The 26,294-nt window shown below is 34.4% G+C and overlaps 1 protein-coding gene across 4 annotated transcripts in view; it reads right to left on the reverse strand.

Annotated features, from left to right (window-relative positions):
• The window catches only part of RNF13 (ring finger protein 13), a 127,100-nt gene that overhangs the window by 52,042 nt on the left and 48,764 nt on the right, over positions 1–26,294 (reverse strand). For 2 of the 4 annotated variants that reach the window (XM_070793240.1, XM_019960927.2), the window contains 2 exons: positions 9,479–9,566; positions 3,017–3,107 (listed from right to left, as the gene is read on the reverse strand). In XM_070793240.1, the coding sequence (XP_070649341.1) occupies positions 3,017–3,107; positions 9,479–9,566 (179 nt within the window). Of the gene's footprint in view, positions 1–3,016; positions 3,108–9,468; positions 9,567–26,294 lie in introns of all 4 variants that reach the window. The other 2 variants (XM_070793243.1, XM_070793248.1) reach the window with 1 other exon arrangement.

The following is a 26,294-nucleotide window of genomic DNA, read 5'->3' on the forward strand; positions in this document are numbered from 1 at the left end:
TTACAGGGAAAATAAGTAACAAAGGAAACCTCTAGACAATACACCAAGGATGTAGTCAGAAAAGTCCAGACTGCAGTAAAATTTTACAGGACAAATGACCCTGTTTCTTCAATAAATAAATGCGTAGGGGAAAAAAAAAAAAGAGGCACAGCAAACTTATAGATTAAAAATAGGGTAGTCATATGTCCTTATTTGCTCTGAAAACAAATCTAAAGATTGAAATGTTTTGATATTGAATTAATGTTTACTTTTCTTAATTTAAAAAAGGATAACTAAAGAGCCTCTTGATGAAAGTGAAAGAAGAGAGTGAAAAAGTCTGCTTAAAGCCCAACATTCAGAAAACTAAGATCATGGCATCTGGTCCCATCACTTCATGGCAAATAGATGTGGAAACAGTGGCTGACTTTATTTTTCCGGGCTCCAAAATCACTGCAGATGATGACTGCAGCCATGAAATTAAAAAACGCTTACTCCTTGGAAGGAAAGTTATGACCAACCTAGACAGCATATTAAAAACCAGAGACATTACTTTGCCAACAAAGGTCCGTCTAGTCAAGGCTATGGTTTTTCCAGTAGTCATATATGGAAGTGAGAGTTGGACTGTGAAGACAGCTGAGCGCCGAAGAATTGATGCTTTTGAACTGTGGTGTTGGAGAAGACTCTTGAGAGTCCCTTGGACTGCAGGGAGATCCAACCAGTCCATCCTAAAGTAGATCAGTCCTGGGTGTTCATTGGAAGGACTGATGTTGAAACTGAAACTCCAATCCTTTGGCCACCTGATGCGAAGAGCTGACTCATTTGAAAAGACCCTGATGTTGGGAAAGACTGAGGGCAAGAGGAGAAGGGGATGACAGAGGATGAGATGGCTGGATGGCATCACCTACTCGATGGACATGGGTTTGTGTGAACTCCGGGAGTTGGTGATGGACAGGGAGGCCTGGCGTGCCACAGTTCATGGGGTTGCAAAGAGTCGGACATGACTGAGCAACTGAACTGAACCGAAAATAATGAAAATGCCATTATATTTTTTATATATAACTTTATTTTCTAGTGATATCTTTTGAGATGTTTACAGTTTAGATCATAGGGTATCTAGTACTTGCTTTAAAATAATCATGGCATGGGGAAAAAAGGGCAGACGGCACTTAAAGAGTGGACAGTCCAAACAAAATTGGCCATAGTTGATACTTCTGAGACTGAATGATATTCATCATACCCATCTCTAGTTTTAAACTAAACAAATAAGTAATAAATTAATAGGTAGGTAGGTAGGCAAGGAGGCAGACTGACCAACTGGCCAGTCAACAGATAGATGATACAAGCCAGTCTGCACAGGTCTACAATCCTTCAAGCAGAATTCTGAAACCTAAAAAGCTTTAAAAAGTAATGTTTGCAATTCATTTGATAGTCAACCTGAACCTAACTGACATGATCAAACACTCATACATTTATTACAGATATATATGTTATTTGATTATAGAATGCTGCCTCAATCCTCAAATTCTATCCCTTGGAATATTACTTAACTTTTTAAAATCTGAAAATGCTTCAATTCCACATTATATCTGTCCCAAAGAGCTGGGATAAGAGATTTTGTGGCCTTGCATTAACATGGAAAGGGTCTAAATATTAAGTAAATAAAGTATGTAACAAAATACTGAGTATTACAAGGCACTGTTTTATGAGCAGGGTATCTCTAGTTAAGGTCAGCATTCAAACAAACATGGGGAAAAAATTAAGCTGTCAGTGAAGAGCATCATAGGGACTTTTGTTTAAATGTTTTCTATTTCTGAATTTTTCCATATTTTATCAGCAGGTATCTATTACTTCTTAATTTAAAAAGAAATGGTTTTATTATTTAAAACAAAAAAGACTCTTTAAAATACACACAATTTTTCTATACGAGGGAATAATACTGAGATAAAAGCAAGTTGTAGTTCTCCTCACCCTCATTAACTACACAAATATGGCTGGCAACATAGGATCTTGCGTAACTATTTTTAATACAATATCCCAAATTATATTCCCTAACTTAATAAAGATGTTCTGAGCACAAAATATGTGAACAGTATTTTAAATATCAAAACCATATATGGAGGTCAAAAAATGTAAACAGACACTCTTTCCCTCTCTTTTTTTATTCATATTCAAACTCAAATCATCATGCATTCCCCGCCCCCCAAATAATTAGAATTGCATTTCATTGTGCCAGTTTCCTCTTTTGGCAAATGTAGATGGTAAGAGATAATAATAATAACTTCTAGAGTGTTGTTGTTAGAATTAAATGGATAACAAATATAAAAGCTTTGTTTCATGAGTGCCTGGCACTTGCTAAATCCTTGATATTTATTATATTACTATATTATATTATAATATTACAGTTTTTATTATTACTATTGTTCCCTTGGTCAAATGGCTGTTCCTGTCCAGTATGTTTTGGTACCTGTTTTTTATAAGAAGCTCTAAAGTGTTAATTGAACTGCACTGTTTTCTGTATTAGATAAGACAGTTGTGCCTTAGGTTAGTTTCAGTCTGAATTTTACCGTGGTAATGAGAATTTGGGGAGAAATTCCGTAAGAAGTTTTAAAATCCAAATCAAACTTTTTAAACTTGAAAACAAACTGTGTTTGTAAAAGTTAGTCACCAAACACATTGCGTGTTAGATTCTTTGTTTATAAAACATTTCCATTTAATAAAATACAAATATGTCTTAAAGTATCATATAAATGTAAATCACATTGCTTCTAAATACCAATGGTTTGACTAAACTATAAAAGGGAAAGTTCTCTTTTTAGCAACATGGGTGCCTTAATCTCTCTAGCATAAATATATTTTCAGTATGTAATCATACACAGAAGAAAAGTAAAGTCTTAAAATCATGACTTAAGAAGATATAATTTAGCACAATAGAGTACATTCTAAAACATAATTTTGATTACAACTAATCTTATATAATTCTACCCTCACACAGAAAAGAATTTAAGCTACATGATTATTTTTTATATCCATTACTTACCCTTTTTCATATGTGAATTCATCTTTCAGGGAATTAGCTGATGATTCACCAATAAAGACAGATGGAATGTCAATTTTCTTTAGTACCTCAACTGTATAAAACAATAGTAAAAGTTATTCTTCAAAGCCCATACTTAGTGTAAAATCAGCTTAACTTTCTTTATAATAACAGCAAATATCAATGTAGGTGGAAATAACTATAATCAATTTGAATTGTCTGTTAGTTGATTTTCCAGATTGCAGATTTATACCAAGACCCAAATGGCTGAGAAACATGATGACATTTACAACAACAAAAGCTAATAACATTTTGCATATATACACTACCACACTATCTCACAGTCCTATGAGATTGAAATATAAATCTTACTCCATTTCCACTTTGATTTACTTGATTTATTCCCGTACAGACATACTTAACTATTAGAAAAGAAATAAGAGGAAGAAATGTAAAGTATTTTTTCCACATATAACTTAATTCCTAAATGAAAAAGTGAAAAAGCTTTTTTTACATACCCATTCCCAGGAGAGGTGTAAGCCAAAGAATGTAAGAAAAGACCACTTTACAACAGTCTGAAAAATGACATCACGCATCTAAGGCTTTTCAGAGTGAAGGGCTGACAAGAGTTCAGAAAGGGCACTGGATAGGGAAGCTTGGTAAATTTCTACTCCCTCCTAAGCTCGGAGTGCATGTTAAAGCATTGTGTTTTGACCAGTACCTTACAAAATTTACTTCTATATTAAAAAACTAAAATCAAATGCCAACAAAAAAAGAACTTTGTAAAAATTACCCATTACTCAAGAAGAGAAGTAAAAACAATCATCTTACTGTCACCACAGAAAATAGCCATACTTTTAACTATGAGTTACTTTAACACATTTGGCTTTAGAGAAAGTCTATTTGTTTTCTTTTGTTACATTCTGCACAACAACTTTGTTCTACATTTCTTTTAAAAACTGCATATTTATTATTTATTTAAAAGAGGGGGGTGGATACACATGAAGAAGAACAGAACACAAGCATAACTCTTCCCACCCAAAGATAAGGCTTTATTTGAAGCAACAGAAACAGGTCTATACGCTTTGACAAATAGGTTCCATTATGTAACCAGCACAATCAAGATAAAAAAACACGTTATCATCCATCCAAATTCTCTCATGCCCCTTTACAGTCAAGCCCTCACCACAACCTAAGCAACCACTGATATATTTTTCTTTAGTTTTAAAATATTAGTATTCTTAATAGAATACATGTTTTTTCGTTTTCAGATTGGATTTACGCAAATAAAATCATCCATTTCCCTCACTGTTTGTGTCTGTCTCTGTCTCTCTCACACACATATACCCACACACTCCAACATCATATAAGCCCTAAAAGGGAAGGAGCCAAAAAGGTTAGCAGAGCAATATTTAATCACTATCTTTATATTAATAAGATCAATAAATATTTAAAAATTTTTATTAATGGGATCATATAATAACGGGAAAAAGTATAGGTTTTTTTCCTACTCAATGGTATATCTCAGATATCCTGTCATGTCACTAAATAAATATCCACCTCATAATTTTTAATAGCTGCATGCTAAGAGATCTTTCTCTTTCACATAACAGTTTAAATTTTAATTTATTTGGTAATTAAAGTTTGGAATTGAATACCCTTTGTAAAATGTTCTACTCTTTCACAAAGATACTCAGATAAACTCAAGGATGAATTTTTGTCTTGTAACTACTGGCTTATAATTATTGGAAGTAACATAACTTCTTTGAGTTATGATATCTAATGAGATGTTAAAAGCTCCTCACTTCAGTCAGCAAGTTAAGAAGAGGAGGGAAATGATGTACACAAATATGAATAGCCACCTTGGAGATTCTGCCACATCGTTTATCTACTGAAAACAAAACCAAATATTTTCATTCACAAAATACTTTAAAAATACTAATTTTAATTCTGATCCACAAAATAACTGTAAAGTATACACGCCAAGTAGTATTATCATACCATAGACAGGTTATAATTTAAGTGGTCAACTCCAACCTCTCTAGATGCATATTCCAACTGTCTGTTCAATATCTCCATTTGAATGCACAATAGATGTTTCAAACTTAATGTTTTTCAAAATCTCTCAATATCTCTTTTCCCTTCATCAGTCCTACTCTTCCTTGTCTCTGTAAACAGCATAACTATTTTCTTCTAGTTTCTCAAGTTAAACATTTTGGAGTTCTCCTTTACTCCTCCCTTTTATTCCTTAGGTCAAACCCTATCAACTTCAAAATACATCCATAATTCTATCACTTGCCATCACAGTCACTGCTAGTGCTCCACTGCCGTCATCTCTTGCCTGGCTGCTGCAACAGTGTTCTAACTGGTCTCTCAGCCGGCACTCTTGCTCATCTTTCACCTTCAGTCTGTTCTCCTCATCTTTCACCTTCAGTCTGTTCTAAGAACAACCAAAGTGATCCTTTTAAAACTGTCAGATCATCTCACACCTCTATTCAGAACCTACGTAAAACAAATTCTAAAGTCCTACAATACCCAACATGCTCTAGCCTCTGGTTCCCCTCTAACTTCATCCCCTACAATTCTCTCTCTCCCTTGTTCACTCTGACTGCAGCCACCATGATTTTCTGTCACACCTGCTTTATCTCTGAGCCTTTGCATTTGTCTGCTGTTCTCTTTCCTTGAAATATTCTCCTCCAGAAATCTGCATGGCATAGCCTTTCACTTCAGACCTATGCTCAAATGTCAAAGCCTCAAGAAACCTTCTCTGATCACCCTATCTAAAACAGCCATTCTCTGCCTCTCATCCCTATCACCCTGTATCCCTTTAACCTGGCATGTTTTTCTTCATAGCACTTACCACTCACTACTTGACATATATCATACCTCTCTGAGTATTATTCCCACTCTAGAATGTAATGATAATAACTGCAGCAATAATAATTAATAGCAGCTAAAGAATCATTAAACAGCTATTAAGAACCAGGAACCAATGACTTGAATACTATTATTATCCACATTTAACATATCAGAAAAGTGAGGCACAGAGATGTTAGGTAATGTTCCCAAGGCCACACCACTGGTAGGTGGTGGAGCTGGGATTCAAACCTTGTAAGACCATACCCAGAAACCACACTCTTAACTACATCATTCTGCTACCTCAATGAAAAGTATGAGCAAAGCCTTAAAACTATATTATTTCCTCTGTAGTCCTGATGCCTAAGAGAGTACTTGCTGCGGAGTAGGCTACCAAAAAGTATTTGATGAAGCAAGCAAGCAAGGAAGAAAAAAGAAACAAGCCCAGACATATTGATAACTTGCCCTGTTTATACAGCAATCTGCACAACCTAGACCCAAACTTGAGGCTCAGACTCCTAATCTAGACTCTTTCTACTCTGCCTTATCTTGGGTTTTTCTCATATGCCTTCTTTCATATGATCTTCACAATCTTGTTGGGTTAAAAAAAATTAAAACTATTCACACTTTTACAGATGAAAATAAAGGGCTTGGAAAGATTAGTAACTTTTATGAACTAGCCTGAAATAAACCCACATTTCCTAGTCTTGAAGTTCATAGTCATCACATTCTCCTGCCTCCTGAAGATGACAAACATGATTGACTCAAAGTGAACTCATCCTATGTCCTACCTGAAATAAAAAAAACAGACACATTCCTGTGTGAAATGCTGGCAACAAGAGGTCTTTAAAACTTCCTTTTGTTTCCAGATGTCAGAACCATGTATTAGGAGTATACATGCAGTATTTTCCCTGTGGTTATATCTAAGCCTAAAAAGAGTGACAGATATATGCTTATTTTAATAAATCCATGCTTTCTCTCCTCTACCAGTGACAGCAAAGATGAAAATGGGAAATATCTTTACAGTGTTTTGGATATATGGAATGTTCAAAAACATACATACTCAAGGACAGAGCAAAATGTCATGGAAAGTAATCGAAGCAATAAAGTCAAGAACCAAAATTCTGAACAATCTTTGAAATAAAATAACTCAGTTGGAACATTTCCATAGCAACAACAGGATTATATGGTTATGTGCTACTTCTAATATTTAGCACACTTTCCTTAGGAACTGACATGATTATCACAAAAAGGTTTTATTATTGACATGAAGACAAAATAGGTGTCCAAGGGAACTGACAATTCCAACTTGAAAAATTTTTATTAAAAGCGTGTTAAAACAATAATAGCTTACAAATACTAATTATTTTATTCAACCCATAACCCTTGAGAAGGTCTTGAGGGTTGCTAAACCCTAAGCCCAGGTTTTCAGCAAAACACACACAGAGTAAGTAACTTGCTCAAAATTATACAGTCAATTCAAGCAGGAGCTTAGACTTAAATTCAAGCCTATTTTTCAGAGTGTCTATGCTTTCCATTTTGTCAGTAACATGTACGGGTGACAAAAACGACTAATGTGGGAGGTATGGTGTAGGATCATTTTTTAAGGGAGGTGATTAAAGGAGGAGTACCAACAAGTGTGCAGTACCAACAGTACTAGTTTATTTGATAAGTAAAATCCCTTAATCAATTCTTCTAATTCCTATCAGTGGTTGTTAAACTTTCAGTGAAGTGCCAGAAGCTCTTATGGATACTTCATGCATTCTACAATTATGATTTAACCAGCCAGAAGATTAAAATAATCATTTAAAATATAAAGGAAGTAAGGAACTTATCACTAAGTTTTACTTTTTACATATTGTAATTTTACCATAGATTGTATTAGGAATAAGAAGGAAAAGAGTTACAGAAGACATGGGTTTGATCCCTGGGTCAGGAAGATCCCCTGGAGTTGGAAATGACAACCCACTCCACTATTCTTGCCTGGAAAATTCCATGGACAGAGCAACCTGGTGGGCTACAGTCCATGGGGTCGCAAAGAGTTGGACACGACTGAGCACAGCAACAACAAATAATGTCCCACGTTATAAAAAGATTTTTTTGGTCAAGAAATCCAACACATTTCCTGTTGAGGATACGGTTAAAGTCCTAAATACATTTCAATGGAGTATATTAATCCATGCCTTATATGTCTGCTCTTTGCTGCAAACTCTTTCTTGCATATGTGACTCAATGCAACTTAATAACAAGTGGTATTATGGATATATACTAAAAGAAAAAGAAAAACAAAATACTTGAATTTTGGCAGTTTATTTAGTGTATCTTGGATTCTGATCCCAACTGCCAACGTACGTGGGCATGTTCCCCACAGCATCAAACAACTCAATTCAATTCTGACATTATCTGCCTCGAGACAGCATCAGATTCCACAGGCTAAGGGTCTGGTTTCACAAGAATTCCCACCCCCAACTTCAGAAGCCAGCCACTAAGTCTAAGTTGTCTGTCACCTTTGCTTCTGACCTACCAGTTACAGACTGGAGGTTTCAACAATCCTTACCCCATGGGTTCAATTAATTTGCTAGAGCAGTCCACAGAACTCAAAGAAACATTTTATTTACTTGATTACCAGTTTACTAAGAAAGGATATAATTCAGAAACAAGCAGATGAAAGAGATGTATAGGGCAAGGTACATGGGAAGGGATGCAGAGGTTCTGTGCCCTCTCTAGGGGTGCAGTTTTCCCAGCATCTCCACACTTTCACCAACGCAGAAGCTCTTTGAACCTGTCCTGGTAGGTTTTCATGGTGGCTTCACTACATAGGCATGAATGATTAAACCACTGGCCACTGAGGTTAGGGGGTAGGACTGAAAGTTCCAATCCTCTAATCACCTAGTTAGTTCTCCTAGCAACCAGCCCCATCATTTGGTGAGGTCCAAAAGTAGCCGCATTAACATAAAGGAGACAGCTTTATCACTTTCAATAAATTAAGTGAAAGCATACAGCTTAAAAATCGTTCTGATTAAAGCCAATTCATTAAAATTGGCTCATTTTCCCTACAAGCTAATATTTCATAGAGAATAAGTAAAGATATTGCCATTTTGAACAAAAAGCTACAGGCATGCCAATAAATATTAAGGGGCTAATAATAACGAACTGGTATAAGAGAGCACAAGTATGCGGCTTTGACATTCCACAGGAATACAGTAGCTACTTAGTATTTCTGCATATTCTAAAATTTAACGTTGTGAATCTCTAAATAAATCACAAAAATTCTCCTATGGCATCCTAAACTCAACATGCTTATCTCTATTTAAAGCTTCGGTTTTCCTTTAGCTTTTACCAAAATAACAACACATCCTCAAAAATGAAACACATAGGTTAAAAAAAACAAACCAGCAATAACAACAAACTGTTCAGAAAAGAACAAGTCAATTACACTTATACTGTGAGCAAAATTATCCCAAGAGGTTTAAGAAGTGGAAATTATCTTTCTGATGGGGACGGAATTTTGCTTTCTAAAACAGAAAATGAAAGAAGAGAGACTCTGGTAAATTTTAGTTTCGAACGATTGGTCAAACAGGAGAGAAGAAAAGTGATACCTGTACTTACTGTCGTTGGATCCCATGCTAATGAGGTCATCAGAGTCAACATTGTGAACTATGGCTGCTTTGTATCCTGCTCTCTGTGCATTTAAAACCTGCAAGTAAGAAAACAGTCATGATATGAGGAAGAAAGTGCCATAAGGTCCCTCGACTTCAACAAATATAGATCACCAACTCCATAACGGACAGACTAGATTATGTATATATATTATATATATAATATATATATATATATATATAAACAGATATCAAGTGTGTTCTTGAAACAGATCCTTTTACAATTGATTATTAAGGACTTCTTTAGATATCTTTTTGATTTCACTCAAGGTATTAAGTGAAATGAGAGGCAAATAAAAGACAGAGATATAAGCTACCTACCAAAAGGATCTAAAGCACTAACCCTGTCTAGCTCTAATGGGATACAGACTTGGGACCACGCTCAAGAGCCATCAGCCCTTGAGAAGTCAAATCTACCTCCACTACTTAGTGCAATAAACTTGGAGCAAATTGCTTTTCTTCCTTAATCCTCAGTTTCCCCAAGTTTAAAACAAAATAGCAACAATATTTTTCTCATATGTAAAATAATTTTAAAATGCTTAACACCATGATGATACAAAGAAATGGGTAAAATAAAAGCTATTCTTCTTCTTAGCCTCATCAACAACCATTTTCTTTAGAAAGATTTTCTAAAGCTTTGAAAAAATTAAAAATAAAAATACTCCAGCCTGAAGTTGCTTACTCTGGTTCTATTTAGCTATATAATCTTTCCTAAAACTAGTTTCCGAAATATTAATAGTTTCACACCATAAGAATATGGCTAGATATGTAGTAGAATTTTCTTAGAGCAAAGATCTGAAAAGTATCTAACACATGTTAATACTGGTGTTAATGTGTATCTAACACATTAACATCTAACACATGCTAATACTTGTGTTAACACTTCACTTTTAAAGTAACAGTTTTTTTTAAACAAAAATAAACCCAGACTAACCTCTTATTGTACCACCTTTGAACCATTTGGTAAAATTGAGGGTTATTATTTGCATACTGGTTAAATAAAATGAAAATTGGGTATGTAAATATATATAATAGTTTTGAATACTTTGAAAACTATATACATATAATTCTAAATACTTACTATGGCAAGATATGTGAAATATATCACCTTATAATCACTGCATAGAGATATGTCTCAAAGTTTCTTTATAATATCAATACTTCTAAAATTAATTTTAAAAATAATTCCCAGAAGGTCTAATATTAGCTCTGTTTTAGTTATCAGCATAACAATGATTCAAAATTCTACAGTAATTCAATAAAGACCTGCATCAAGCTGCAAAGACTAAGGGAAAGCCCAGAAAGTCAAGTTCCTAAGAATAAAGGAATGCCCAAGTGTTCAGCAGACTGGACTTGAATAGTAGGTAAGAGAAATGAGGCTCATGTAGTCAACCCTACTCAGGCAAGAGTAAAATTCCCTTCTACATTACCCTGACTCTAAAACTACCTCACCAGTGAAAGTTGGACTTCTGAAAGAGATAATAATGTGGGTTAATCAGAACAATTCTATCTTACCACCAAACAAAAAAAAAATCTAAATCTGCAAATGCCTCAAAGAATTAATATGGTGTCTCTCTGTGGGTGCGCTTAGTCACTAAGTCATGTCTCATTCTGAAACCCCATGGACTGTAGCCTACCAGACTCCTCTGCCCTGGGGATTTTCCAGGCAAGAATACTGAAGTGGGATGCCTTTTCCTTTTCCAGGGGATCTTCCTGACCCAGGGATCAAACCCACATCTCCTGCATTGGCAGGCAAGTTCTTAACCACTGAGCCACTAGGGAAGCCTTTATAGTCTCTATGACTCCTATGAAATAGCAGGCTGACACAGAGTAAGCACTCATTAAATATTTCTAGAATGAGAAAATGTGTAAGTGCTTAAATTAATAGCTCATATTATAACAGTACAAATACAAGAGAGAAAATTGTGTGTGTGTTAGTTGCTCAGTCATGTCCAACTCTTTGCAACCCCATAGATTATAGCCGGTCAGGGTCATCTGTCCATGGAATACTCCAGTTAAGAATATTGTTGTGGGCAGCCATTTCCTTTTCCAGGAGATATTCCTGACCCAGGGATCAAAGCTGGGACTCTAAGTTTTTTTAATGAATTAAAATAGCATAAATAGTTCACCAACATAGGACCTACTGCTCTGATGTTTGGAATAATGACAAGAAAACCAACCAGCCAACAGAACCGTTACAAGGAATGTTCTGTAGTCATGCAAGGAAAAGTCAACAAGTGTGTGCATGTTTTAATGTTAGGTGGATTTTGTTATCCAACTAAAATTTTAAAAATGCCAACCTCTACAGTCTTTTACCCATAGATTTTATTGCTTTCCAAGGAGAGAAAAAAAAAAAATCTCTCAAAAAGGACATAATAGTTTCTAAACCTTATTTGCTACTTATTTATTAACCTATTATTTATTCATTACATTTTCATAGCAGGACAGATTTCACTTAGCTTTTATTTAAACTAAAGTATACTTGGTTGGGGTTGCTATTAATTTATCTGATGCTTTAATGACCATTTAATTGTTCCTAAAAAAGCTAGACAAGTAACAACAGAGAAATATTTCTCTCACAAATCCAAAAAGCAAGTGTTTCCAGAGGTACAATTTAAGAAATACAAAATTTATATCAAAAGCTGTTCTCTCCTTATATAAAACTTAACTTTTACTTTTCTTTTTAAAGCCAACTAATACACAAAGTCACTGAAATTACAAATTGACTTGTTTCCCTGAAAAATATGTATTTGTGAGCAAAGATACAACATGTTAGGATACAGAGAAAAGTGGTCCCAGAAACCATGATAAAGTGTATGTAAAACAACATAGTTCAGTTTAGTAAATATTTGTTGAATTTACATAACACGTAAGGTACTGTGTATTGGGCACAATGCAGAACTTAAAGGTGAATCAGAAACAATCATTATCCTCAAAGAGACTCAATACTCCTGGACATCCAAACAGGTCAGGTGCTTTCTAGCGTCTCTATTTGCTCAAGCTACCATCTCTGCCTGGAACAGCCTTTGGGTTCTGAATCCCTAATCAGGCTTCAAATTCCATGACCTCCATGAAGCCTGTCCTGGCCCATGCCCTATTCTAATGCCCTGGTCCACATGTTGTCCCGAGCACCCATACAGCTGCTTCCCACTTGGTATTTATACCTGTTATATTGTTCTTAAAGATCTTCTATAGTATCTTATATTTATGCATTATACATACTACCCCATTTATAAAACAAGGCTTTATGGGGTTCTTTAATCTTCTGCAGTTGTCTATGTGTAAAGAAGGGACAAAATATTACTCTTAAAAGAGGCTTTCTGAACTGCATTGTTAAAAATCACCAATATAAATTAATGGCTTTACAGCAATCTGTTATGTGTGTAACTAAGTCTAGCCAGCAGTTTCTGAAAACTGCATTGAGCAACTGAGGAAATATGTTTCTTTCACGTATCCAAAATGCAATTGGTTCCATAAATACAATATAAAATTAGATTAATATCAAAAGCTGTTCTCTAATTAAAAAATAAAATTCTTAATATAGAAAACCACTAAAATAGGAAGGAGTTTTGTAAGCACAAGTGTGAATTCCAGAAAATAGAAACATGTTTCAAAAATTTAATAAGAAGGCTTCCCCAAGACTTTTGTTGTTGTTACTGATTTTTAAAATAAAGTAATGAAATTAAATCAAAGAAACACATTAACATATGGACCAATGGGCTTACGAATACAAACAAGGAAAATATATTCATGTTATGAACTGCAAAAATCATGTGTCAGTCAAATTAAATTACATTTTTAACTATGCAGCAGCTGGTATTTTCAAAAACACAGGAGGCAGAAATAAGGCCTAAATCATCAGTAAGCATGTACAAGGTTTCACATTCATAAAATGCAATCTCAAACATGTTGTCAGATGGAAGCATAGAACTCAAAGATTCATTAATATAAAGCAGACACAGTGAACAAACCTAAATTTCAAAATAGCGATCAAACAGAAAATTTCACAAAAAGACCTTCTGAATTGAACTGCAAATGTGCCTTTTTAAGGAGACTCAAATTGTGCTAAATGTACTAGTTTACATCTAATCAACCAATTAACTGCAACTAAATTATGTAGACCAGGTAGCACCTGACCACAAATTTTAAAGAAATATGGGCCTGCCGACTTGTTATTGTAAATAGCCAGCATACCAGAAGACAGCGGACTGCTAATGGAAGAACCTTCAATGAGACAGGTTCTAAAAGGAATCCTGGGAATGAAATAATAGTTCACCTTATTTCCAGACTGGACGAACTGGTGATATTGACACTAATAAACAGACCTTGTAAGAAGAAAGAATTCACTGTGCTGTCAAGATGATCATAAGTAGAAATTTTTTAAGGGACACACAGGCATGAGGAGGTGGAGCAAACTGTTGACAGAATATATACAACAAGGTTCCAGACCAAAGGCTCTATCTATGAATAAAAGAAGCCTCTATGTGCTGGTCCCTTACATATACTATCTCTAATATCTGAAAGAACTCTACCACGTAGATATTCTTTTTCAACATTTTAGAAATGAATATACCCTAAGGTCACACTTAGGCAGAGCTGAGATTTGAAAACAATTTTATTTGATTAGATAGAGAAGCATGGAGTTTCCCAATGAATCAGAATGAGAAATAGGATCACTAACCTGATTTAACATTTTACAAATGTCTAAAAAGAGGGATTAAGAAAGAGATCACTTTAAGGGATTACTTTCTTTGATACTAAGAAAGTACCAAAACTCACAGGACATTAATCTTAAAATCTTATGGGCAAAATAAAATATATACAAATCAGAATATAAGCCAAAAAGAAAAGTGCTCAAATAGTGTGGTCGAGTTTATAAAAACTTAGAGAGGGAAAAGTTATATTGAAGTACATATGGCAGATTTTATAGGACCTGAAACATTTTAATAAAGAGATGAAATCTGCATCAACAGGAAAGAGTTGTGGGGAAATTTCTCATGTGAGAGAGAGAGAGAAATAACAAGGCAAAAGGCAGGACTGAGCAAGGCATACTAAAAACAAAACACAAAGAAGGACCTTCATAAGTGAAAAAGAGTGTTACAGAAAGGAAGACTCTAATTCCAGCAGAGGAGTTAAAATTATACTCTTGGAAGGAGATTATTTGGATTCAAATTCTGACTCTGTTATATACAAGCCGTATAAACTTGAGCAAATAACTTCTGTAAAATGAGCATAATAATACACCCAACTTAAAGAGTCATTCTGAGGATTAAATTACTAAATATATGGAAAGCACTTAAAATAGTGCTTAAACAGTGCCTGGCACATATTAAATAAGTGCTAGTTATGATTACTGTCATTGCTGTTCAATTTTACAGCTGCTGTTGTAAAGTCAGAGGTTAGGAGAGATGGGAAAAAAGGACAGATAGTACTGTATCTTGAAGGCCATTCAGTAAAGTAGACGTGGGGTCTTCCCCGTTAAGGGCTCACATTTCCTTCTCCAGGGGATCTTCTCAACCAGGGATCGAACGCAGGTCTCCCACATTGCAGGCAGACTCTTTACCATCTGAGTCACCAGGAACCTTAAGGGTTCACAACAGGCACTTGAATAAGGAGGTGACATGTCTAAAACAATGTTTTAGAACAATCTGGTAATACTTTGATATGGAGAAGGTAGACTGAAGATTTGGAAGCTGTTATGACAAGGCAGGATGATTGCAATGATGTGAAAGAACAATATTTTCATTCTTCTTCAAAACCAACTTTTGAATCTAGGAAACTTAGGAATGTACTTAACCAAAAATGCGAAAGCTGAGAAACACAGCTTGTTTTCATAAGGAAGAACAAGAGAATGGTTCTGAGCACACTAAATTTGAGAGGTAGGGAGGTTTCTATATACAGATTTCCTAGGTAGGTAGAATATAAAATATCAGGACCTGAGATTTAAATGTACATATTTTCAGCAAATTAATCATTCAACAAATATCTGGAATAAAGATTGCTGCCTGGTTGTGAAAAATAATTAAACTTCCAATAAAACATAATCCATTCACAGTTTTATATATCTTACAGTCTTCAATGTCCTTTAAGTTCTATACATGAACTAAACTTAAGTACACTTTAATTTTCCCCTGAGAGGATACACTACAAATAAGTAAATCTGCGTATACTTATTTCTAGTATACCTGCAAGAATGCTAAAAATATTATGAGGTAACTTTTCTTGATGAAAGAGAACCATGAAAAGAACCTCATTATTATATCAGACAGTAGTCTGGATGTTTGTGTAAAATGAGACACACTTGAAACAATTTTTTTATTTGAAATGTATTTAAAGTTCTGAAGTCTTTAACTGAATTCTAGTGTTGTTTTTCCCTTGCATAAGGAATAATTTTAATGTATAAGGAATAATTTTAATGTTTGAACAATAGTGAAAAGGCCAGCTAAAAACCAAGATTATTTCAGACAGATACTTCATGAACACCATACATGCATCCCCTACAGATGCCCTGTGTTTCTGATGTTATCTGCCTTCAGGTGCCGGGCAAAAGATGTTTGAGAGTAGTAGCCATTTAAAATATATCCTCTTCTAATTTGAATGATAATACAACCTTTAGTTCATTATTTCAACATTTTTATTAAGTGTTAAAAGGTCATTAATTTTAATTGGGAAGTTGAAAGAAAATACTATACTGAAATATTTCAGACTGTACTTCATGCAGAATTAAAATATGTGATTTATATGTGGAATCTAATATATGACACAAATGAACCTATATATGAAACAGAAACAGAATCGGGGACACAGAAAACAGATTAGTGGTTGCCAAGGGGGGAGAGTGGTAGGAGAGGGATGGATGGAGATTTGGGGATCAGCAGATGCAAACTGGTATATATAGAATAGATAAACACAAGGCCCTACTGTAGAGCACAGGGAACTATATTCAATACCCTGTGATAAACCATAATGGAAAAGAATGTGTATATGTACAACTGAGTCATTTTGCTATATGGCAGTAATTAACACAGCATTGTAAATCAACTATACTTTAATAAAAACAAAACAAAAATGTGATCTAGGGGGAAATTTCAGTGATGACTTATAGTTTTATTTACTAAAGAAGTAGTAAGACTAGAAGTAGAGGGACTTCCCTGGTAGTCCAGGGGTTAAGACTTGGCGTTCCCAATACAGAGAGGGTGGGTTTGATCTCTGGTGGGGGGACTAAATCCCATTTGCAGCACAGCAGGACCAAAAAGAAAGAAAGAAAGAAAGAACAGAAGTAGAGAAAGATGTAATAAATATTAGGGAAATTCAACTATTCTGGCTTATGTATAAATAAGAAAACTACATCTATCTAGAGATGTAATTGACTGCTTAATTAACACCAGGAAGAGAATGATGAGATATTCTTAAACTCCCATCAATCAGGTGATACCTTCAGTGATTAAAAAGCACTGTATTTTCTTCTTGCTCTCAATCTGCTTCCCTGCCGGAGGGTATGTACTCCATATTATCAGATAGGATATACTACCTAATTATGTACGTGTGTATATATACACACACACACACACACACACACACACACATAAAACATATATACTAATACTGTATATTATTATAGTTATTTATCAATTATCAATAATAAATTTCCTAAGCATGGTAACTGTGTTTTGTGAACATGGAGGAGAATGCTGCTATGGGAAAGAGAGGAATAAGACATAAAAGATTCAACTCTTAAAATAGTTAAAGACAAAATATTAATACTTGGGAATTATTAACAACGTTAACTTCTGCAGGATACCTCTGTTTTCATCTTTGTTATTATACACACCACAAGATTTTGTCTTGAATGAGTTATTTTTTTAATACCCATCTGGGTACTTTAACAACCTGATACATTTTAATCAAGCCAATGTCACATAATTAACCTTACACAGAGTAATTTTCAACTTCCACAGTTCATTAAATGACAGAAATGTACACTATCTCAGCATGTTCTCAAAAATATGATAAAGCCAAAGTCCCGCTGTCTTAATAGAAATCACAGCACTAGAAATCTAAATTTGTGATAATTTAAAGTATTACATTAAAAATTAACAAAAGATCACTGTTTCATGTGTGTCAGTAAAAAGCATTAATTATCAGAAAATTAATCCTGACATCACCTTGAAAAATAAGAGATCTGATAAAATAACATCTAGAGCTCTTTGAATGCCAGACTTCATGTTTCCTAAGGAACCATCTTGTTCACTAGCATGTATCTCCAGCCTAGAAAAATCTCTCACATAAATACTTATTTAGTCAAACCAAATCATAACTAAGGCAACTATCTATCAAGTTCTACCCAGAAAGATATATGCCATAAAAATGCATTTATGGCTTAGTTCCCTCTTAAAAACATACCAAAATTTTTACTTCAGTCATTGTGGATAAAAAATTTTTCTGAAATATTTTGCGTCTTGCTAGCTGTCTCAATTAAAAGACAACAAATGTGATTTGACCTTTTCCAATGACTTGGGATCATCATGAACATCTTTACTAGATCCTAGCTGGTTTTTCTCCTCAATGTTAAGTGTCACTTCCTCTCTCTCTGTATTTAGACAACTAGTAGTCATTAACCTTGCTCCACTCTTACAGTCTTTTCTAAAATACAGAAACAAAGGAGAAAACCTGATTAGAATTCTATTCTTTAAAAAAAAAAGTACAGAAAAAGTTCCAAGAAAAAGTCATCAGGAAAAGTACATGGTTTTAAAAGCTGGAATTTTATGACATTATGGTGGTACAAAGGCATGCTTCCTTCTTTTATTTTAGGTTACATACTAAGAGCGTTGACCTTTTGATAAATGGCATGTTACAAACATACAAGTTTATTTCTTACTTAGGCTGGGAGATAAATTGAATTTGTTTCATTAGAAAATATTGGGGGTGCAGGGCTGGTAAAATTTGCAAAATCAGCAAAGCCATACTTACTCGTTTCAAGTAGACCAGAAAACAAACGAGAATCCATGGAACTTTAAAAATTAATTAAAGATCTTATGTTATATCCTTGTGACAGATTTTAAAGTCAATCTTTGTACATGGGAAAGCAATTCTAAATATTGAGGGTACTGAACACTGTAGATAATAAAATAATTTAGTAAACCTGGGTGAACTTTTTTTAATAAAAGGAAATTTCATATACCAAAGTATTTTAGCTAATATAGGTAAGTACTGTTTTATGAAATTTATTATAGGCTGTGTGCTATATATATACTAGGGGCACATGTGTAATAATAAATTTCTTAATATAGATTGCAGTCAAAAAAGTTTGAAACCCATATAGGTGAGTTTTTAATGTTCTGTAGATTGTCGGCAATCAGAAAATAGATTGTGCTTTTCCAACAATATTATTGTGTAACATACCATCACAAAATCAAAGTCATTAATGTATAGGTTGTTGAATGTGGCGGTTTCCAATGTAGTTTTAATATTATACCTAGCACGTGATTAGTACTAAAGATTAAAACTAAAAGTGATGCTTTTCTCTTGGTGTCATTAAGAAAACCCAAATAAACCTTTACGTAGCTATTTCTGATGCTTGCTATTAAAGAAGCTTTTCTTTAAAAAACTTTTATATAATGAACTATACCAATTAAACTATTAGTTAAAAGCTGCCTAAATATTTAATTTTGAGAATCGCAATTTAAATTTAACAAAAGTATCCCTAAAGTATCCTCTAGTTATCTATGTATATTAAAGTGCATATTAAAACGAAGGATCCAAACTAAGTCCCGATTTTTTAGATACTAACAGGATTCATATTCCAATCAAATCTTATTTCTCATCCTAACAACAGCAGTAGCTCCATTTTAACCCAATCACCATGGTTAATAAAGTTTTTTGGAAGAAATTATTGTGAAACAAAAGGATAAATCTAACTTGCTATCAGCCTACTAGGAATGAATTCTGGTGCTCAGCGCCCCCTAGTGACAGATCTCTGCGTATACTCCTCCCTCTACTGCCTACTCATTTTGGGGCTCTAAGCACTATACTGTAAGCTCAGCACACAGATCTGCATAAAAATATAAGTCCTACTGCCAAGAAACTGAAGTGAGAAAAGATATACCCATGGGTTTTGTTTTGTTTTTTTTTTTAGGCTAGAATCAAGCAAGAGGGGTAAAAATATTATGGGGCAAAAAGAAAGAATCTCTAAAGAAACAGGAAATGCACAGTAATGCTGGCTGGGATTTGCTCTGGCTTCAGCCAAGAATCTTTCCTATCACAAACTTTTCAAACACAGGACAGAAAATGAGCACCTTTAATTAGCAGTCACTTTGTGGTACACTTAACATCATTTTATTAAAACATCTGAAATTATCATAAGAATTCTCCAAATAGGAAGTTCCTTCACGAAAACAAGCTATTAATACAAGTCTAACATAATCCGTAAATGAAATAAAATCTAAAAGATTTACCTAACAAAGTCTCCAATGAAGTCTGGTTACGTTAGTAAGTAACAGGTCTCTCTTAAGCTAAATAGTGAGTGCTCAGATATTTATTTTACTATTTAAATTGCAACTTAAATGGTACATACATACATTATGAACAGTCTTTCTGTGTTATGCTATGTTTGAAAACACAAAAGGTAAAAAGTCAAAAGAGCATCACACGGATGCTGGGTGGTTGTGGAGCCTGGCCTCTTCTGTCCACCCTGGCTATACAGTGGGTTTTGGCACTTCCAGTTGTAATCTGAGAACTGGAGCACTACTTTACTGTCCAACCTCTACAGATGCTCTGCAGAAAATGTAGTGTAACTCTGCTTCTAAGTATTTCCAAATGCCAACTGAAAAAAAAATTCTCTGGAAAACAGATTTTCTTTTCTCTCAGAATTGCCAACAGAAAACAACAATAACTCAACCATCAGCCTGGACACAAACTACACTCTTTCCCAATCTGGATATCTAACACAGGGAAAGAAATTGTTTTCCCTGTAAGGGAAAGAGATGAAGTAAAGAAACTCATGGAGGAGACTTAGAGGACAGAGATAACTGTCGAAATGTAGCTATGTTCTTTCATCTGAAGAAGTAAGAAGAAATTAAGAAGTAAAATTTCTTTCTCAAATGATCAAAGCAATGAAGATGAGAATGGAACAATAGTAGGCAATTCAGGTTTAATGTAAAAACTGTTAATTCTATCTATAGGATAAAAATTTCTGGGAACATTACAGTACAGTAGGGAATAAGCAATTGTTGAAATAAGATCCAGAACTGTGGCAAGCAATCCTACCAAGATTAAATCCAACATCATTCTTTCCTGCACATATTCCAGAATCACTACAGTACACACTGGAAGAGCTACTTCACCTGAAAGCGGATAACATCAGAAACACGGGGCATCTGTAGGGGATGCGTGTACGGTGTTCACGGAGTATCGTCTATCTGTCTGATGTTTTCACTCTCATTAAAAGGAATTCAGTGACATAAGCCATCTTTCCCTCTTTCTTTAGATTCCATCTTCTTAACTAGACATTTAATTTAATGTGTACCTGAATAATCTGAATAACTTTATTTTAAAGGAAACGTGTGTGGAATCTATGACAAAGGAGTTAAGAATATACAATGGACAAAAGAGAGTCTCATAAATAATTGGTGCTGGGAAAATCTGACAGCTACATACATAGAAAACAATGAGATTAGAACATCCCCTCATACCATATACTAAAATAAACTCAAAAAGGATTTGAGACCTGGATTTAAAACCTGAAATCATAAAACTCCTAGAAGAGAACACTAGCAGAATATTCTTTGACATAAATCAGATCAATGATGTTTTGGATTTGCCTCCTAAGACAAAAGAAATAAAAAGCAAAAATAAACCAATGGGACTAAATTAAACTTAAGGCTTTTGCATAGCAAAGGAAATCACTGCTAAAACAAAAAGATAACCCACTGAGTGGGAGAAAATATTTGCAAATGATATGATCAATAGGGGGTCAATATCTCAAGTATATAAACAGTGCATACAACTCAGTATAAAAAACAAAGAACCCAATTAAAAATTGGGCAGAAGACCTGTATAGACATTTTTCCAAAGAAGACATACAAATGGCTAACAGGTACATGAAAAGATGCTCAATTATGATCAGTTTCCCTCATAATAGCTAATTATGAGGGAAATTCAAATAAAAACCACAATGAGATATCACCTGTTTGTCAGAATGAAAGGTGAAAGTGAAAGTAGCTCGTGTCCGACTCTCTGTGACCCCATGGACCGTACAGTGAATTCTCCAGGCCAGAATACAGGAGTGGGTAGCTGTTCCCTTCTCCAGGGGATCTTCCCGATCCAGGGATTGAATCCAGGTCTCCTGCATTACCGGCAGATTCTTTACCAGCTGAGCTACCAGGGAAGCCCCTTTTGTCAGAATGGCTATCATCAAAAAGTTTACAAGTAACAAATGTTGTCAACAATATAGAGAAAAGGGAACCCTCATGCACTGTTGGTGGGAATGTAAATTGGTTCAGCCACTATGGAGAATACCTCGGAAGCTCATCAAAAAACTATAAATAGAATTACCATATGATCCAGCAATCCCATTCCTGGGACTATATCTGAAGAAAACAAAAACACTAATTTGAAAAGATACATGCACCCCAATGTTTGCAGCAGAATTATTTACAATAGCCAAGGTATGGAAGCAACCTAAATGTCCGTCAATAGATGAATGGCTAAAGAAGATGCAGTATACAACTAAAAATGAAAAAATAATGAAATTGTCCCATTTGCAAAAACATGGATGGTCCTAGAGAGTGTAATGCTAGTGAAATAACTCAGACAGAACAAGACAAATACTTAATGTTATCACTTATGTGTGGAATCTAAACAATGAAACGAATGTATATAACAAAATATCAGTAGACAGTGGCTCAGACGGTAAAGCGTCTGCCTACAACGCAGGAGACCCAGGTTCGATCCCTGGGTCGGGAAGGTCCTCTGGAGAAGGAAATGGCAACCTACTCCAGTACTCTTGCCTGGAAAATCCCATGGATAGAGGAGTATGGTAGGCTACAGTCCATGGGGTCGCAAAGAGTCAGACACAACTGAGCAACTTCACTTGGTCACTTGATTGGAGAGGGAAGGGGCAAGATAGGGATATGGGATTAAAATAGGTAAGCAACAAAGATATATTGTACAGCACAGGAAAATAAAGCTAATATTTTATAATAACATTAAATGGGAGTATAACTCTTAAAAGTTTTGAATCACTGTGTTGTACACCTGAAACCAATATAATATTGTAAATCAACTATACTTCCAATAAAAGAATGTGTGTTGAAGAGCTATGTAAATGAAGTTACTGGCATTATACGTTTTCACTAGGTTAGGGTAAAGTACATGTAATTTACTGTTTTTCAGCTTTTTCTTTCATTAAATATTACTTTCCTTGTAAAAGAAGAGAATTTGTTTCACTGTTTTAATACTGAATGAATTTTTATATAAAGGAACCTAATTATTAACACACAGATATTTTTAGCAAAGGGTGGAAGAAAGAAAGAAATGAAAAAATTAATGCACTAGTAGCAAAGAGCTATCTGAATCCTATATGGGTAGAAATGCTTCCACCTACTGAGTATTATTTAACATGTTTCTTTGGTGAAATCTTTTATACAGGATTCCAAAGTAGATTAGTGACAAACATTATAGGTTACTTTATAGAAATATAGAAAAGAGTATGAAAATTTAAATAATGATATTATAGATGACTTTAATATATGAGTTTAACTTCTAATTAAGTTCATATCTACTTGCTTAGTACTACTGAAATAAAAGTGCAATTCTGAGAACACCATATACTGTACCAGCCTGGAGGCCTGAGAGAGGAGAATGAAAGGTAAGCTTAGAAAGAAAAACTAGATGCCTATCTTGTAAGAAGACAGAATTTAACTCCAAAATTTTTATTATTTGTTATTATAATAATAAGATCACACAAATAACCCAAAAATGTTTAAGTTAATTTTTTAATTATCATAACATATTTAGACCTAGAGAAAAATGTGGGATATATGACTATCTTGATTTAGAAATACTTCCAAGGGCATTCCAAGAACATTAAGTGAAATGAAAATGAAGCCAACAGAATGTTCCAATAATACTGTTTATTCCCTAATCTACTTAAATTTAATTTTAAGCCATTAGGATTTTCTAAATATTCTAAATTCAGCAAATATTTATTAATCATCTACCAAGTGCCACACAATGTATTAGGAATTTGAGTTGTAGAAACAAAAACATGATCTTTTCCCTCACAGAGGCTGACAGAGGATTAAACAAGCAATATATAAAAGAAGTGATCTGCTCTGCCTTGAAGATTAGGGAAGGTTTCAGATAGGAGATGAAACTTCATCTGAGACCTAAAACAAGCCAGGTAGACAAGCAAGGGAAGATACTCAAATGAAGGACACGGAAGAAACCAAGACAGAGGGGAAGAGACTGCTCAGCACCTACTGGGACTTGTAAATTCTTCATGGTTAAGGTAAGGGGACAGGCAAAGTACAGATGTGACTTGACTTTAGACAGACAGAAGTCAGGTCAAGTAGGGGTTTGTGCCCCAGTTAGGTTTTGTAAAAGTCTCAATCCAACAGAAAATGAGTACCAACATAGTCCTTGGATTGTATTCATTTGCAATCCAAATGTAACTCCATCTAATGAACCCCCTCCCTGAAATATGGAGGAAATAATATCTAAGTCCTTTCAGCCTCCTGCAGCTAGCTACATTTTTCGAAAATAATCACTAGAGCATTAAGCAGTAATAAGATTCAACAGAAGTACATGCACTACACCATTTCTTTTTACCAAGCTTCCCTTGAGTTCAGATGAAATAAAGCAAATCAACTATTTGAAGAAGTTGACTTAGCATTAAAACCACAAGGTAGAAACATTTTGGACTGCAATGGGAACAGACTTTTGATAACTAATCATTTTTTGACTATAAACACAGAAATCTGTGTAGTTTAGAAAAGTTCTATTTTAAGTGATTATTTTAACGTTCTTGAAATAACCAAGTATTTTTACAAAAATGTTTAAATGTTATTTCCCACTGGGATGCCAATTCAAGTCTTTTGAGAACTCTCTGCCTCAGAATGCTATGAAGTCATTTTTCTAACTAGAAGATTTAATAAAGCCTTAATTTATTTACCAGAAAGCCAGAAATGTTTTCCTAATTTCAAACACTCACCAAAAACTAACATTTTCAAACAATTATATTTTGTCACAGTGAAGCACAAGTGAACAAAGATAAACAAAATAACATTGTTCTGCTTTTCCTCTAAAGTGCTGTATTTCTCAGAAGATACAGTTTTTGTCAGTGTAAGTAAAAGTGACTGTTTTCAGATTAAGCAGCTGGCATGTAATCAATAGTTATTACTGGCCTTCTGGACATTCCACATATCCAGATACTAATTCTGAGTATGGGTTCTGCTATTATCTCTCCAGGGCAAGAAGACTAAAAGGCTCAAATGTGCTTCTCTAGACAACAGATTAAAAAAAAAATTAAAACAGTAGTCTATTTTAAAATGTTACAAACAATTCAATTTTCTACCTTCCAAAAACTGTTAATTGCATTTCAGCGTCTTATTAGCTACCTTGAGTCACAAACCACTTGGGATAGTTTGCGTAGAAAATCTGTCATCTCCTTTATTGTAACATAGAGCTTTCACTCTTTTACTTTTAAGAGGGAATAAGAGAAGGTTAGGTTTCTTTAATCATAGCATAATGTTCTTCAAAAAAAGTCTAAAGATTTATAATAAGTAAATCTTGAAATACCCACCACCATTAATCATTTGAAGAATCTTGAGAGAATTTTATTTTTTACTTCTTTTCTCTTCTGCTATCTACAATGGAAAGGGCTCATTTCACCAAAGAAAGCTCTGTAAGATGGTGCCAATTCTCATTTGTCTGAGATAATTTGGGTTTCACTTTGGATAGGAGGCATAGCAAAAAAACCACTTTGTAACTATTCTCAATATACTGTAGCATACAGTATGGTGCTGAATTAAGCTTTTGTCAGTATTCAGTCCTAGCACGCTACATCAGGAATAAGAAAATGAGCTCTTTTTCTAACTATTTTCTTAAGTCAATTTATTCATAAAAAATTGTGGCTACACATGAATGAACCACTATTGAGTATCCACAAAGGGCTATTAATTTGCAATTCAGAAAAGAAGTACCATACATAAATTGTAAATGATTGGTTTCTGTTAACATACTTACTACAAAACTTAATCATCAATTTGGAAGTCAGAAAAGTACAGTCATGGATTTCTGATCTGAAGATTATAGCTAATAAAGCTAATAGCCTGTTCACCAGTGATCACCATTAGAAAAGAAATTTTCTTTGGAATGAGATTCCAGTTGTTTTCCCAGTAATCATGATGACTTTATCCACTCACCCTACCTTGACAGGTGATCTGTAATTCATAAGCTTGTGTATTTATGAAACTTATTTTGTATACATTATACACTGGCATGACAACACTGTCCTTTATAAGCCAAATTAAAAATTTTACATATCAGTTGACATGAGTTACTATATCACAGTGTGACTTATCAGCCAATGATTAGTTTCTGAAAGGTGAGAAATGAATTCATGTGTTAATTTGACTGGGCTAAGAGATGTCCAGACAGCTGGTAAAATATTTAGGCAGGTGTCTGTGAGGGGGTTTTTGAAGTGTTTGTCATTTCACTCAGTAGACTGAGGAAAGAAGATCCACCCTCAACAATGTGAATAGGAA

Source organism: Bos indicus, chromosome 1 (genome assembly GCF_029378745.1).
Source record: "Bos indicus isolate NIAB-ARS_2022 breed Sahiwal x Tharparkar chromosome 1, NIAB-ARS_B.indTharparkar_mat_pri_1.0, whole genome shotgun sequence".
Taxonomy (NCBI): Eukaryota; Metazoa; Chordata; class Mammalia; order Artiodactyla; family Bovidae; genus Bos; species Bos indicus.